This window comes from Oreochromis aureus, linkage group 5 (genome assembly GCF_013358895.1).
Source record: "Oreochromis aureus strain Israel breed Guangdong linkage group 5, ZZ_aureus, whole genome shotgun sequence".
Lineage (NCBI taxonomy): Eukaryota > Metazoa > Chordata > Actinopteri > Cichliformes > Cichlidae > Oreochromis > Oreochromis aureus.
In genome coordinates this window covers 18631381-18647631 of record NC_052946.1, presented here as the reverse complement: position 1 = coordinate 18647631, position 16251 = coordinate 18631381, and the positions used below count along the sequence as shown (strand labels likewise).

Genomic DNA, 16251 nt, shown 5'->3' with positions numbered 1-16251 from the left:
GGATGAGCGCTAACGCAGAGAGGTGGGTGTGCGCACGCTCCCGCAGACTGAGTCGCTTCATTCATTTGACTGGCCGAGCTCTAAGCGTACTGCGCTCACCAAGCTGGGAAAAAGAGGCTTTTAAAACGGGGACCATGAGAGGCTCCTACACTCTGCGAAACGCGCAGGAGAGGCCAGGTAGGACGCTGAGTCCTGTCTTTTATTTTTCTTTATTTGCTCTTTTGTACGTGACGTTGCTGCGAGTCTTCGCTGGCACAGAGTACAGAGTGTGCTGTACGCGAGCAGCTGGGCTAACGGGCGGATGAAGTAAACAAGTGTGTGTCACGTAGGCTTGCTCCGGAGCTGTCAGCGCTTTCTGCCGTGCAAACGAGGGAGGCAGACTGCGGGGCAAGGCTGGGAAATGTGTGAAAGACGGCTGCTTTCAGATGTGTTGCAGTAAATAATGGATTTTTGTTACTTTTTAAGCGCTTTTGCAGCAGCCTCCTGCAGAATGGCTGCAGCTGTTGCTTAGCTAGCTGCACGCAGCTGACAGCCATGGGAAAGAGAGCAGAGACGTGTAAACACTGTTATCACAGGGTCATAGTAGTTATGTGTCAAACATCACGCCCCAGACTCATCCCTGTTACTGCCTGGGCTGTGATTCGGGAATATTTGATATATTTCTGGAGCTGGTCGTTGATCTGGCACTGCTCAAACTTGAAAAAGTTGATGGTTAGGAGATAATTATGAGCATACTGGTAAAAGGAGAACTTCTGGCTCTTCTTGCATTCACTATGACCTCCGGGTAGCTTTGTCCTCTCCCACGTGGCTTCATAAGTTTGTAATCCATTGTATCTACCCAGTTATAAGGAAACTTTACTCTTGCTGTTACACTAGAGACGTGTGGATCTTTATAAGCATCTTTTGATTTCCAAAAGCACCTCCTGTAAAGTCATTTTATTAACATGTGCTGTGCAGCAGGGGATGGTGCACAAGGACTGAGAGAGATTTCAAAGTCTAAACAGCCGCTCAGGTTTTGTCACTCACTGCTTACTACTCTGTTTACTTCTGCTTGCTGTTCTTGTTCCTCCATGACTCGTTTGCATTTGTGCATAACAGCAGCACTTGGCCTAGCTCTAATGCTATGTCCCATATAATACAACGTTTTAGTTATTATAGGCGCTTATGTAATTCTGTTAGTTATGTTTCCCGATGAGTCTGTTTAATATTGCATAAGACACCATGCAGGCAGGTATACAGATTTCCTGCTGTTCTTTTTCGCAGCTGTGGTCACGGAGGTTTAAATGTGTGCAGCCTGAGCTGCTGTGGCAGGTGTACGAGGGATGAGCAGAGCTCAGGCTGCACTGGTGAGGAGACGTGCTTTACTGGCTGTCCTTATTATGCACAGACACAGAGTACACAGAGAGAGGTGGGGCTGGGCAGAAAAACAGGAAAATCATACTGGAGTCAGTCTATCTGTGTGCAGCTGATCTGTTTATACTGAGGGGGCTGTTTAGTGTGGCGATGGCAGCTGATGTGCATATTAAGCTGCCCTTGCTGTTTAACAATAATCACTGCTACTCGGAGTGGAGGGTTGGAAAGGCACTGAGTTAGCTTAGTCATGAGCACCAATATGTGGTTATAACTGCAGATTGGCTAGGAATATGTTCCAGCATGTGCAGCAGAGCCTTAACAGATTATATCATTATGTTTAGCCACAATAGCTGTAACTCCTGCAGGATATTCATCTCCCTGGCTCAGAGGTTGCCTCAGACGCTGCAGTAAGACTGCCTTCTTTCACCATCCTTCTCTCTGTAATAAAATACAGTTTGAAAAAAAAATCTTTATATTTAGACATTTTCATATCCTCCAGATTGTGACTCTAAATCCCTCTAGTCCCTTCTTAAAGGCTTGTTCTCACTCTCCCCGCACTTCCCTCTCCCTCCTGCCCTCCCTCTCTCCGTCTGCTCTATATCTAGGTGAAAGTTCACCCGCTCACACAGACTCGCAGCGAAGGCTTCATGCAAGGCTGAGGCTGTGTCATGTTTATGCACTGAGTGTGCAGCTCCACGGTGCTCTGATCTAGCTGCTGTTTTTGCATGTGGGAGATTTCAACCTCAAGGTCGTTGGAGGTGTTTTTGTTGTGCCTTACTTGGTCTTTGTTAATCACCCCCGGATGAAACGTCTCCTCTGTTGTTCTCTACACTGTTTAATTAAGTATGAACCGACAAAATGATTCTGGGTCACACCATTCATACAGATTGGTTACAAAAATATTACTCTTTTAATCTATGTTAATTGACAAAAGATTCATTGGCAGCATATTCGAAAAGCAGAAACAGTCAAAAGGCTTTATTGCTTCACCAACTCAGACTCCACCGTGTTGGATTGCAGATATCTATAATAGTCCTTGTTGTGCTGGTGCAGGAGGGGAAACTCTACCCAGAACCTGCAAGCTCACCACGAGCTACAGAGCAGAATAAAGACTACCAATACAGCAAGCCCAAAGATGGTGGTGTTGGAGTCTGTCTGAGGGAGGAAAGAAATCAGGGAATGCCTCAGCCACAGGGATTGAAAATGGGCCAGGTCATCTTTATTCCATCGCTCTTAATTTGGATCATATTCTGTTTGCAGGACGGTTTCATGTGTATTTAACAGATTTCAAAGCCATCCCAAACAAGCTGCTTCAAGCAAGAAGACAGAAAGAAAGTGTTCTCAAACCGAAGCAATCCAGCTGAAATATGGGTTATAAAGGCTGCTGTTTGGCACTGGCTGTGTAGCTTCGGGTTGAACTTTAGCCCACATTAGATTGGAATCTGTTACATATTCCTCTAAATGATGCTGCGGGTCGAAGCCTATATTTAGGGAAAGTAGGATCATAGTGGCCCAGAAACAGGACTGCCATCTGCTCTCGTCTGCAGCCCACATGAACAGAGAGTTTCAAATCCAGATACTTTTCATTTAGAGCTTTTCTGAGATGTTTTTTGTGGAAGAAATTATGAAACCAGAGGATTAGACTTAGAACTTGTACATATACCTTATATTCATACATACATACATACAAAGAGTTTGTTAAGGATTATATTGAAAAGGTCAAATGACTGGGGTCATTGCAGGTCATTAGATGCTGTATTTTAGCAGGATGAATTTAAAGACTAGTTTATATAGTCGTTACTGGACATTATGTATTTGTTATTCATTTATAATTTTCGTTTATCAGATATGTCACTTGTGTTGTTTGTGGCATTCTTGAGATTAAACTGATGCAAACTTTCCAAGAACTCAGCTTCTGAGTGGTTGAAGAATAACTTTTACTGTCCCTAAAAACCTCCTTAGCCTGTAGGCATGCTTGAGTGCTGTTATTTGCTTAGAAAGCCAAACGTTTGAGCATGTCTGTTGATTTCCTGAAGCCCTGAAGTGAAAGGCTGATGGGATTAGTGCTGCTGACATGCTGACTGCTCTCAACACCCCTGCCTGCTGACCTTTTGCCTAATGACCTCTGGTGACGCCATAAACGTCTCCTTACAGATTTGTTCTCATTGTAGGGCCTGCTTTGTTGAAGCACAGCGCCCTCTGGTGTCAGAACCTTGGTATTATGTTTGGGCTTGTCAGCATTGAGGATAACCGATGATTACAAGATGTTGTTGAAGTGACATGACTCAGTTATTACTTAAAAGTGCAATTTGAGTCTTCTGCTGATCTAAATTTGTCACTGAGTTTAATCTGGGGCTGCAGGATTGATCTTTTCCTGCCTCTGCAGGTTTGTGCTGCCGTCTGCATTTTCTCACAAGTTCCCATTTATTGTTTGAGTCATAAAAACTGTCAAGCAAACACATTGTGGCTTCTGACTTGACGTTTACCCAGCTGTGAATTCAGTTTATTTATGATGCATGGTAGACTTTACTACAAGTGGGAGCAAATAACTGATTCACACTGATTTACCTAACAGAAAATTAATCTGCTTTTTTTTGGAAAAACACCGAGAAAAGCCTAAAACATTTGGAAGTTAGTGATTATGAAATGTGACGATGTGTAAGTAAGTTATCCTCCTCAGACCCGAGCTCTTGGTTTAGATGCATTTTTAATTTCTCCTCACTATTTTCGATTACTTCGACCTGATGAGAATAAACTTATCATCCTCTTTGAACAGGAATTTGTTACGTTGTTACATATTTGCTGTAGCTTTTATGTATTTATGTTTTTAAGACAACAAACTTATTTTTTCAGCATAACACAATAATGTCTGTCTCTGTGTTAGCACTGAGCTGAAGTGGACATATGAGTATTGGACTGTTGCTGTATGATATTTTGTATTTTTTTACTACATATGTTACCCCTGGGCCATCTACTTAGTGCCTTTTGTTGTATTTCTTACTGTAGCTATGGTAACTTTACACAGCTCAGCAGCGAATCCTACCTCAGTGACTGTTTCACTACTATTGTTAACTGGATGGCTTTAAATTGTCTGGCAAAACTGAATTGCTTGTGTTCGACTTTGGACTCATTGGACCCTCTGCCAGCAATATCAAATCCTCAGCTAATCTTGGAGTTATTTTCCTGTCTTCAAGCTCATCCTTGTCAAGCTTAGTCTTTACTGTCACTCAGTAAAGAGCCAGTCTCCTGCCTATATGTACAACTGCTAAGGCCTTATTCCAGCCATAGGCCTCTCTTTTTAACTCTTTCACGCTCTTATTTTAAATCCAGAGGCGACTACACTTTTGAAGTTGTGGGGCTTAAACTTTGGAAAAGCCTTCCTCTTTATATCAGTTTGGCTGAATCAGTGTTTTGTTTAAAACAACTGCTGAGAACTCGTTTTTCACAGGTAACCGTTTCTTTAAATCCCTGGTTTGTTACTTTGATTAAGTAATCACTTATGCTTGAATCGTGTTTATGTACTATATGTTGGGGTGGCTACATGTCTTAAATGCGTAGTTTTAGACAGACTGTAAAGCTATTTGCAAATGTGTGTTTTAAAAAGTAAAAATGAAGATAGCTATTGTTATTCTCCGCACTTTTTATTTTATTTTCTTATCGTTTTTATTCAGAAACCCCTAGGCTTTTCTTATATCATTTTATATAACAGTGAAAATAAACTACTATAATTTGTCAAACACTATACTTAATACTATACTATACACTATACTCGTGTGTGTGTGTATTTATTGATCAGTTTCATTGTTTGTTTAAAAAAATGTTTCCATCTATCAGACGGGAGTTTCTGCTGTGTCTTACTTTGCTGGCAACTTTTGCCACATGAAGCATGTGTGATCAGTGAGGCCCGATCAGTGAGGCCCGTGACTGGGTCGTGTAAAGCTGAGGCTTCCATGGTTTTCACGGTGATGTTGAGCTGAGCTCCCAGTAGTCAGCATGCCCTTCTTTCCTGCCCATGCGCCTCTGCTATTGGCTGCTGGGCGTCTCGCTCCATTTCCGATTGGCTCAATTTCTTGCTGCATTCACTGCCCATGTGTGCTTCATGTGAACAGCCTAAAACTTGTTTTTCTCTTAGCGTCTTCGAATCGTACGTGCGTATTTCACGAGTTATTACGGCAACTTGTAAACAGTCGCGTTTTCGTGGAAGATGTTTTGCTTATTTATTTTTTTTTAACAGATGTTGGATGTTTGTGATATTTTCAACACAAGACGCTAAGAAAAAGGCTTCACAAGACTTTAAAACACAAAATTGTCAAAAAAGGATTGAACTTTATATGACCCTGGAGTGAATTTATTAGCTTGATTGAGTATTATCTGGTTAAACATTATAATGTGTTTGGAGTATTTTGTATGTTATTAACACAATTGCATTTTAATTCAAACTCAGTTGTGGCTCTTAATCAGACTAACATACGTAAAATCACGGTGGAAGTTTTTAAGTAAGCACCTGGGATAATACTGTCACGTGAAATATGTAAAGACATTAATTGACGCTGACATGGGGAAAAAAACGTCTGAAGTATCGTTACATCCTGTACCGGGACATTTTGTTTCCTTCCCTCCCTGACTTTCCGTTGCGCTCAGTCTCCAGTCCTTACGGTAATGGGGAAACCTCAGCTGATATGTGACATCTACCCCTCTGCAGAATTTCAGTGCCAGACTGAAGCCCACCGCCTCAGTTTGTTTTCAGGAGGGTAACGTAAATGACCCAACAACCAGGATGATAGACAACCAAGAGTTTATGGTGGAGGCTTACCCGCGGGAGCTCACCCAGAACCCGCTCAGGAAGATATGGATGCCGTGCAAAAACGGCCACATCGTTCATAGACGCGGTAAGATGCAGCAGGTCGTCAAGTGCGCAAAGGATGTGTGTCGGAGATGCGATTTCGCTCATCTGTGGATATGATCTCGTCTCTGGTCTCTCATTTTTGTTCTGTTTTGCACGTTTGATGGTCAGATTTGTGTTTGAGCTTAATTACGCACGGCTGTTTGAGATGTTGCGTGCTCGGTAATGTTGCATCAGGCGCATCTTGTCTGGTCCATATTTCTCCTGACATCACATGCAGGGAGTGGGATTCTGAATCAGCTTAGCATCCGGTTACACAGGTCTACTGGTTATAGCCAACGCGCCTTATGTTAGTTTGTCTTGTAGGTGTAACACTGGGCAGCTGTTCTTTAATGTGACCTGGGTGCTTGGTTTTGTGTCTGATTTTCTCTCTCACTTTTTTTTTTTTTTTGCTGAGTCAGTCTCTGTCTTCCTCAGAGCTGTTTTTAGTTTTAGTTAAAAAAAGAAGAAGCTACAGCTAGTCCAGTTCAGTTTTGGCATAACACACGTTATCTTATCAATGACCATGTAATAATATTGCAATAATATTGCTGCACGAGTCTCCTTAGACATCAGTCTAAATTTCCTTATCTCAAACGTATTTGATGTGTGGGAGTGTCTTAGTACTTCAAGATATTCCTATGGATGTTTTTCTTTTTGCATAAGCTGGAGGTTTTTTTGTTTGTTTGTTTGTTTGTTTGTTTGTTTTACTATACAAGCAAATAACAGCAAAAAAGTAATTAGTAACAGAAGAAAAACGGAAATTGCTAGTTTAAGTCTTTAATTGCTGTAGAATTTAAAATGCTGAAGGGTTATAACAGTCCCCCAAAAGAGCATTTATAATCTAACAATGAGAAAGCATAATCATTAGGCTAACAAATAGCAATTTAAACACTTGTTTGGGGCTGTAACAAGCAGACCTTTGTAGTGTAGTTGTTGTTGCGACAGAGCACAAACCTGGCATTTTTCCACCCTAATTAATCAGTATGTGCTTCTGGTTAGCTATTAAGGAAACATGTAGGCTTCTGTTCTGCTGTCTGAATTTATGTGCTCCTCACAGCCTTGTTTTTAGCTGCACTTTTAATTGTAATTTTTTCACTTTTTCTTGATCTCGGCCTGTCTCAGACATGTCGGAGCTGGCCCCCAGCTCTCATAGAGCCCAGCGAATATAAAATGCACATGAAGGATTTTAGTCTGAAGCGCGTGGCTTGCATTTTTAAGCAGTCTCATTGTTTTACCTCATCTTTATTCTGTAGCAGTGCATATAACTGTTACAAAAAGTTTTTTTTCTCCAAAAAAGCCCTCTAGACTAATTAGTGCTAATTATTGTTGATCACCAAATTACACATGTGAAAAGCATTCAAATTTAGTTTCTTTTGTCTCTCCGTCTCTCTCAGTGTGCATGACAAACTGCCCGACCCTCATTGTGACAGTTGGACTTCCAGCCCGAGGGAAAACCTACATTTCAAAGAAGCTCACACGCTACCTAAACTGGATAGGCGTGCCAACGAAAGGTAGGAGCCACTTCCTTAAAATCATGCATAAAGTGAAAACCAACATTGCTCTGTGTAAACAACACAGTTGTCTCCTCTGAACTAGGGCTGGGCCGTATCATACCGTTCACGGTAATACCGGTGTAATTTTGGGCAACGATAGGAAAATGAAATATCGCGATAGAATATGGGTAAAACGCGCATGCGCAGTGCCTATGTTTACATACGCACATGGCGGCGACGCAGAATGAGAAGAGCGAAAGTGGATCGTTAAATGAAACGGATGAACCAGAATTGGTTTGTAAAAATGCTGCAACTTCAGTGATGTGGAACTGGTTTAGCTTTCGTCCGTCAGATACACAACAAAGCACTATTTTTGGTAGAGCATGCTAGCGGGCCATCGTTGTTACCGTGTTGTTTGGAAAATACGGCACACTTAAAATCAGTCCTTTGATTTTTCTGAAAATCGACAGTGTCCCTTATAATCCCGTGTGCCTTATGTATGAATTCTGGTTGTGTTTACTGACCTCGAAACGATTTTATGTGGTACACGGCGCTCGAAAATCTGTCAAATGTTTTAGTACGACTTTGCTAAGCTACGAAGCCGCACCACTTGATGGATTGTCGGAGCATTACGGTGTTGTGCCAAAAAGTGATTGCCTGCCAAAACTGATTTCCAATGTTTCCATGTGTTTTTATGTGTAATATCTTTACGTGTGTTCCTAAATATACTTTGGTGAACAGGTATTACAAAGGGTTTATATAAAATTTAAAATTACCTGTTTCTCAAGTATCTTTTTAACTGTGTTATTGTACTTGCAATATAGTCAATCTGGTCCCTTTGTCCACTTAAAATATGTTTACAGAACTATTATTGCATTTGTTGCAATTTCAGCGGTCCTCTTGGCCAGATTACTCTTAAAAGAGACATTTTTAAAGTCAACAAGAATGTTTTTAACTGCATAAATAAAGCATACATAAAAGTCACTGCCAAAAACTGATTGCGGCTTCTACCTTGTTATAGGAATGTTGTTTGCTGCTCAAGATGACTTGATATCATTCATGAGTGATACATTTGACATATGTTTCACATATTATAGACCAACAAGTTATTTATAGCAGTTTAAATACAAGCAATCAGTTTTTGGCAAATACCGAAATCAGTTTTTGGCAGACGATCACTTTTGGCACAACAACGGCTACCGTGAGCAGGAGCCTCGGAGTGTGACACGTACTGTGCTTCAACATAATATTACCATATTGTGTGTGTATAACCTCTTTTAAGTTTTGTGGATGTTATACATGGTTATGCTGACGATATGTCGGCCAATTTCCACTGAAATGCCTTTTGGTTAAACTGTCAGCAAGAAATTTGCACTGTTACATTTTATATAACTTTAATGCACATAAAAACAGCTGCTTGTTTAAGTGAAAATACATTGATGGGGTTTTTGCACTGATAAAGTTGTGGAGTTGTAAAGTATTTTGTCTAGTGTCAATTATATCGTCAGTTATATCGTTATCGCAAATTTTCAAATGTATATCGTGATAAATATTTTTGGTCATATCGCCCTGCTCTACTCTGAACAGAGTTCAATGTTGGCCAGTACCGGAGGGAGTGCCTGAAAATCTACAAGTCCTTTGAGTTTTTCCGTCCAGACAATGAAGAAGGCCTAAAAATCAGACGGTGAGTCTGCACATGGTTTTCTGGATGTCATGCAAAGTTTCATTCAAACCATTCCACCAGACTTCACCCATGTGGTGAGGAGAGGAGGGGCTCAGCTGCGAAATTACCTGTTGGGTTGATCGGTCAGATTGAAAACCTGGTAGCTTTCAGCTATCGTTGGGACATGGATTAACCGCTACAGCTTGGTTTTATGTATAAAATGATACGTTTTTCTTTCATGATGTAAAAAAGAATGCAACAAAGACTGACCACAAAGTCTAGAATAATCCCAGTACAAATCTGAAATGTAAAAATCTCTCTCGTGTCTTTCCACAGTCAGTGCGCTTTGTCAGCTCTTAATGATGTGCGGCAGTACCTGAGCGTCGAAGGAGGACAGGTTGCGGTGAGTCCTTCATTCTGTGCCTGACGTCTGCTGTAATCCTAGAACACATAAGCACACAGAACGGCTGCATAACGCTTGTTTTTCCATGTTGTTTCAGGTCTTTGATGCCACTAATACAACAAGAGACAGAAGAAAGACCATCATCATGTTTGCTGAGCAGAATGGATACAGGGTATGTTTAAAGCAAGATGGTACTCTCTTTTTCTTTTTTAAAAGTTGGATTGGCGACCTCAAAGTTAACTGTATTTTCTTGTCATTTCAGGTATTTTTCGTGGAGTCTGTGTGTGAAGACCCAGAGGTCATTGCCCAAAATATAGTGGTAAGCTTTGTCTCCTTTCATTGAATCCAGTAGAATCAAAACAGGACTTTTAAAATTTCTGATATACCTCCCCAAACACTGGCTGCTTATTTTAACTTTAAAATTCATCAGAACTGAATTGCAGACATAGACTTTGTATGAAAGATGGATGTAGCTGCTGTAGCATCACCAGTTGGTTAGTGATTTTCAGTTTTGAAGCTTCATGTTGAGCTTTTTAGAGTGCTGCTGTCATGATGTTTTTGAAAACACACATCGTGATCGGGGTGTGGATGGGACTCAGAAAACAAGGATGCTCGTATGAATGGTTGTTTAGTTGTTGCGAATGAGTCTTGAACCTTGCTACTGAGACTTTAAACTAATTAGGAAGGAGTTCACTGACGTTGCAGACCAAGACTTAGAGAGAGTCAGACTTAAAGCAGCATGAGGCAGCAAACTTCCCCTTCCTGGTTTCATCTACTCACATCCTCTCCTTGTGTTTCCTCTTTGTAGCAAGTTAAGCTGGGAAACCCAGACTACATTGACTGCAACTCAGATGAGGCCATCAAGGACTTCATGAAGAGAATAAAGTGTTATGAGTCATCCTACCAGCCTCTGGATGAGGTTCTCGACAGGTGACGACATACAAAACACGAAAGCGCTGTATTTTTAGCTGTATTTTTTGCAACAAGAGTTAAACTTTGGGTTAAACATTAGGTTTGATGTATGTAGATGTTGAATAGTAGGCTTTGACACAGGGATGCAGTTCTTCTTTCAGTCATGAAAACAAATGGAGCTAGATTTATTTAATTTTTTTGCATTTTGCACATTTTACCTCCATCTTGTATCTAGGCTTGTTTTGCTTCTTTTCACAATGGAGCGGGTTTCTGTCTTTATCAGCTGCACATCTGCTAGTTAGGTCATAGCTGCAGTTACATGAGAGGGTTAAATTTTAGGATAGCCTACCCTCTCACAGCATGCACCCATCAGTAGAGTGGATGAAATCAGTTCAAGCTCACAGGTGGATTAACAGAACGTCTCGTTTCAGGGATCTGTCCTACATAAAGATAATGGACGTGGGCCGCCGTTACCTGGTGAACCGCGTCGTTGACCACGTCCAAAGCCGAATTGTCTACTACTTGATGAACATCCACATCACACCGCGCTCCATCTACCTCTGTCGCCACGGTGAGAGCGACCTCAACATCAAGGGACGCATCGGAGGAGACTCGGGCTTGTCTGACAGAGGAAAAGAGGTCAGTGTCTGTGCATGTAGAGAAAATATGCACATATGTTTCAAATCACCGAGTTGATCTAATGCATCCTTCTGTGGTGCTCTCTTGCATTCCAGTTTGCCAAACGTCTGAGGAATTTCCTCCAGGAGCAAAACATCAAAAATCTTAAAGTGTGGACGAGTCAGATGAAGAGGACAATCCAGACCGCGGAGATCCTTGGAGTGTCGTACGAACAGTGGAAATCTCTCAATGAAATCGACGCTGTATGTCCACCTCAAGTTTTCCTTACTTCTGTGCAAAAGCCTTTGTGGAAACATTTGCATAAATGCTGAACATGTTTCCTCCTCTCTTTCCACAGGGCGTGTGTGAGGAGATGATGTACGAGGAAATCCAAGAGCGTTACCCTCTGGAGTTTGCCCTGAGAGACCAAGACAAATACCGGTATCGCTATCCGAAAGGAGAGGTGAGCATAAAACTTCTTTTTTAAGGACTTTTTAGTTGTTTTTTGGTTGTTTGAGTTTTAAAAACTGTTGAGAGTGTGACTGATCTGCAACCCTCCTTCAGTCTTATGAAGACCTGGTTCAGCGGCTGGAGCCCGTGATCATGGAGCTGGAGAGACAGGAGAACGTTCTGGTGATTTGTCACCAGGCAGTCTTGCGCTGTCTTCTTGCATATTTCCTGGACAAGACTGCAGGTAAGAAGGACTCAAAGTAGGCAATTTGAATTTTTTTTTTTACCTTACCATCAGAGTATGCTTTTTGAAGTCTGACCCTGAAACTTATTATAACTTTCTGTCACCACAGATGAATTGCCTTATCTTAAGTGCCCTTTGCACACAGTACTGAAGTTGACCCCAGTGGCTTATGGTAAGTTCTGTAAATTAAAAAGCTGCTAACATGTGCACAGTTATAAATGAATCCTTAAATTCTATTCTTGTTTTATCATTGGAAACAAAATTTCATCTTGTTTTGACTTGTATCAAAAGCAGTTACATGTAAACTTTAAGATAAATATTATGAAAATGTTTATCAAATTAAAACACCTGAGATATTAAAAATGGCTTGCCAGTGGGCGTGAACATAATATTATAAATATTCTATTTATTTAGTATATTTAAAAGGAAAATTTCTGTATTAGAAGTAACTACTGTTTGCTCTTACGCAGGATGTGAAGTGGAGTCTTTCTGTTTAAGCGTGGATGCTGTAAACACACAAAGAGACAGACCAGAGGTAGGTGTCACCAGCAGCACTCAGACCTTTGACCTCACTGCGTTTTTACCCTGTGACCCACAACTCAGTCAGGAGGCTCCCTCATAGGGACCACGACAACAAATAATATTCAACGAAACAAATCATACTCAGGCAACATTATTACAAATGTTTAGATTCTCTAAGCTGCAGACTTGGTGGTGTTTCACACTCTTTAGAGAAAAGAATTAATATAAAAATAGAATTTAAAGTTTGGGTTAGTCTGTGTGCAGGTTCAGTATAAGGTTTTAGGATTTAGAATAAATTTGTGTCTGTATGTATTGCTGATACTCATTTCACAGTACAAACAGGGGTCTGAGGGATCTGAATGGAGAATCCAGAGAATTGATCTGTCAGTAGGCTGTAATTTTGTATCTGCTGATATCTAATCTCAGAGCACAGGTTACCGTGGCGATATCCTGCTGAGAACCAGCCTATTCATTTATCTCCTCTGTAAAGGATATTTGATTTTGGTCTATATCTTTTGATTTATTTGAGCTATCCTAATAAGTCCTGATGTACTAAATAGAGGACATCCTGGGCTTTCCATTGATATCTCTGCTTTTAGCTCCAAAACTTCAATGTGAAGATGAATTTTTCCTCGGTTCTCAGGAGGATGTATTCCTGTAAGAAGTGAACCACCTTCATATTAGAGAAAACCCAGGGTTAACCAGTCCTGTTTCGTATTACAGGGCTTTGGTCTCTCGAGAGGCACAACACCTATTCCAACATTTACTGTAGCTCTCACTCAGGCCTAGCAGTCAGTGCTAATCTGTCTGTTTCTTCTTATCTCACAGAGAATGTAAGCTTTCACTCACACGTTCACTGTCCGTCCTCCAGTGATCCCTGACAGCAATCAAAACAACTGTGAAGTCGCTTATTAATGACATTTCTACCTCTTTTCTCATCAGCTATGACTTTGATTTTTTCCTCAGGTTTGCCATCTTAGTAAGAGCTGCATGCTCAGATGGCTGTTTTAGAATAAATCAATCATCTGTGCGCGCTCATACCAATAGCTTTGTGTTAGACTGTGGTTGTGTGAAACGTTGTGTTTGGAGTTAGGCAGGTGGTTGATAGTGTCAGAGTAAGTAAAGGGTATATGTATGCTAGTCAAACAAAAAAAAAAAAGAACCGAAATTGCACTTTTCATGCTGTTAAGTACATTTTTAACTTTGTTTTAAATCAATTTTCTCAGTACATGATGTTTTCAGTTCTGGTTTATGTGTCATTTTACTGAACACAAGTGAACTCCTACACCTCAGCATTGATTCTGTTTACTGCAGTGGTCTCACTGACTGAAGTCGACCCATTCTGTGTTATTGTCTTAGGTTTAAATATGTAGCATGTGTGTGAACACAATGAGGAAAAATAACAGGGGCACTCCATCAGTGTTTTTAAGTTGTTTTAATGGCATTTCAAAAAATTAATTTATTTCTGATTGTGGCTGATTTGTATTTACATTCATTATTTATAGACGTGTATTTTATGCATAATGTAGCTTGTTTTCTTAACTATGTGATGGAGACTGTTGCTTTAAATCTCAACATTTTTGCTGCTTCTAAAATGAGTCACGGTTTCACTGTTGCGATCTAGGCTTTGTGTCTATGCTACCAAAGTGAACATGTCGAACCTCCAATAGAACCAATAAGTTGTTTTACTATAAAATCAGCGTTAATGTTAACTTGCTGTTGGATACAAAAAAGACTTTGATTTAATCGAATGTAACATCATTTCTTCTCAACTGTGTTGAGTCTTACACATTGTACACATAAAAATCTAGATAAAAATAAATAAGTTTGTTTATCACACTACTCTTTTGGTCAAAGTGTTTATTTTGTCAAAGCTAAATTACACAAAGTGATTACACTTAACGCAGAAAACTGACTTTAAGTCATACATGTCAGTGGGGTGTGTGTAGATGTTTGATCAGCGGGCTGATATTAGCCGTTTGGCGATGTGTTACCGCTGACATTTATAACAGCTGAAAAATGTAAATTGAGTGTTGCTGTAGTATAATTTATGCATGGTGTCTCCACCAGAGGGCACTCTGCAGCTTCCCTGATAGCAACACACATTTGGAAGGCCACAAATAACAACTAGCTGATCTGAGCAGCCGGGCTGAATAAATAACTACACATTACAAAAGTATCTGTCAGTGTATATGAATATCAGGTTTTTAAATAACCAAATATCAGTATTAACAAATCTGACATCAGTCGTACACTAGTGATTGAGTGTGATACAGAATTAGTTATAAATAATTAAGCCGTGTATCAATACTTGTATAATTAAATGCTAGCTTCTGTAACGCCCTTTTAACACAGATTAAAAATCTGTTTGGCTTTAGTAATTTCATAGCTCTAAAGGCCTCTGGAATATGTTTTAATTATTTGAAATCAACAGTTTAAACAGATTTTTTTAAATGTCATCATTAAGAATCACTGTAGCAGCACTCACAAGGTCTGCTAGTACCACCTCATGAGACAATGGCTCATTCTTATACTGAATATAGAAATCAGGTAATTAATGAACAAGTGAATTAATGTAAGACTAAACTCAGTTTTTTACTCTCGTCCCTCTTCCAGAATGTGAATGTGCAGCGCAGCACCGAAGACGCTCTGCAGACAGTCCCTGCTCACTTCTAAACTCCTCCACTTCCTGTCCCAGCCGAGACCTCATCTGACTGTTTTTTTAGGACTTCTGAACAGCATTGACGGTGCTGCTCAGCTGCTGAATGAGGCAGCTTTTTGCCTGTCTCAGAGACATCTTTTTACACTCTCACTGTAAAGCACTTTCACTAAACGTCCTCCATTTTATACATTTATTTTAATCGTACAGTAGCTTGACTCTCTTTGTGGGAGGGCAACAAAAGGCAGATGTGAATTTTTTTTTTATGTGCACCTTGTTAAAGGTGCAAAAATATTAACTTTAATCATTGTCTTCCATGATGATATTTAATATTTACTGTATAGTGGGCATTGTGTATACTGCCATATGGGCCCGTTGCTCGTTTCTGAAGGTGTTTTTATATGAAGAAAGAGAAGGAAAAAAAAAAAAAACACCAGAAAAAGATCGAGGACACTAATCACAAATTGCTTTTTAAGTGTTTTCCTTTTCTTGGCTGTTAACATTTCATTTTTTTAAATTTTTTATTTTTCAACTAAATGGAACAACGTGCCGTGACTGCTCTCGGTGTTATAAATGAAATCACTCCAGAAATTTAACAGTGAGCAACCCACCCCTCCTGAAAAAACATTAGGGGGGTCGAGATATTAAATGCATGTAGCGTGTTTTCTCAAAAATGTAAGTCAATATGCTAAAAATCCGAAATGAAGCACTTCCATTGTTGTAATCATGATGAAGCCAAAAGCTATTTGTATATAAGACTAAAAGTTGAAAGCCTGTTACTAAAAGCATTTTTGGCCTCACTCTAACCTTCACAAATGAAAAAGAGTATAACAAAACTGTGAAAACTGTACATGCATGTTTGTTAAATTTGTGTGTAAAACCACGTGTATTATACTTTTTGTGGGGTAATGGCTTATATTACTATACTGGGGGAAAAAAAATTACCCAAAATGCCTTTTCTGTTTCCAGCTGTTAGACCTCAATAAATTTGAATGTTTCTTGTAAAGAAAACTGTGGAGTTGTGTTTAAAGACTGAACAGAGATCACAG

At 40.0% G+C, this 16251-nt stretch overlaps 1 protein-coding gene across 3 annotated transcripts; it reads left to right on the top strand.

The window, feature by feature from the left end:
- The first annotated feature begins 18 nt into the window (after window positions 1-18).
- Window positions 19-16208, top strand: pfkfb4b (6-phosphofructo-2-kinase/fructose-2,6-biphosphatase 4b). 3 transcript variants are annotated; one of them, XM_031757180.2, is made up of 15 exons: window positions 5289-5315; window positions 6056-6242; window positions 7633-7749; window positions 9319-9415; window positions 9731-9797; window positions 9895-9969; window positions 10060-10116; window positions 10606-10727; window positions 11141-11348; window positions 11444-11590; window positions 11686-11790; window positions 11892-12021; window positions 12131-12193; window positions 12492-12556; window positions 15160-16208. In XM_031757180.2, the coding sequence occupies exons 1-15, from the start codon at window positions 5304-5306 to the stop codon at window positions 15217-15219; spliced, it is 1512 nt and encodes a 503-aa protein (XP_031613040.2). In that variant the 5' UTR covers window positions 5289-5303; the 3' UTR covers window positions 15220-16208. The 3 variants fall into 3 exon arrangements, with proteins under 3 accessions (XP_031613041.1, XP_031613040.2, XP_039468002.1); XM_039612068.1 differs by lacking the exon at window positions 15160-16208 and adding an exon at window positions 13372-14385; XM_031757181.2 differs by lacking the exons at window positions 5289-5315; window positions 6056-6242 and adding an exon at window positions 19-177.
- The last annotated feature ends 43 nt before the right edge of the window (window positions 16209-16251 follow it).

Bases quoted from the DNA above. Each gene is read 5' to 3' on its own strand.
- pfkfb4b (XM_031757180.2), top strand. The intron at 6,243-7,632 runs GTAAGATGCAGC...CGTCTCTCTCAG, and splicing joins CCACATCGTTCATAGACGCG to TGTGCATGACAAACTGCCCG. The intron at 12,022-12,130 runs GTAAGAAGGACT...CTGTCACCACAG, and splicing joins TTTCCTGGACAAGACTGCAG to ATGAATTGCCTTATCTTAAG.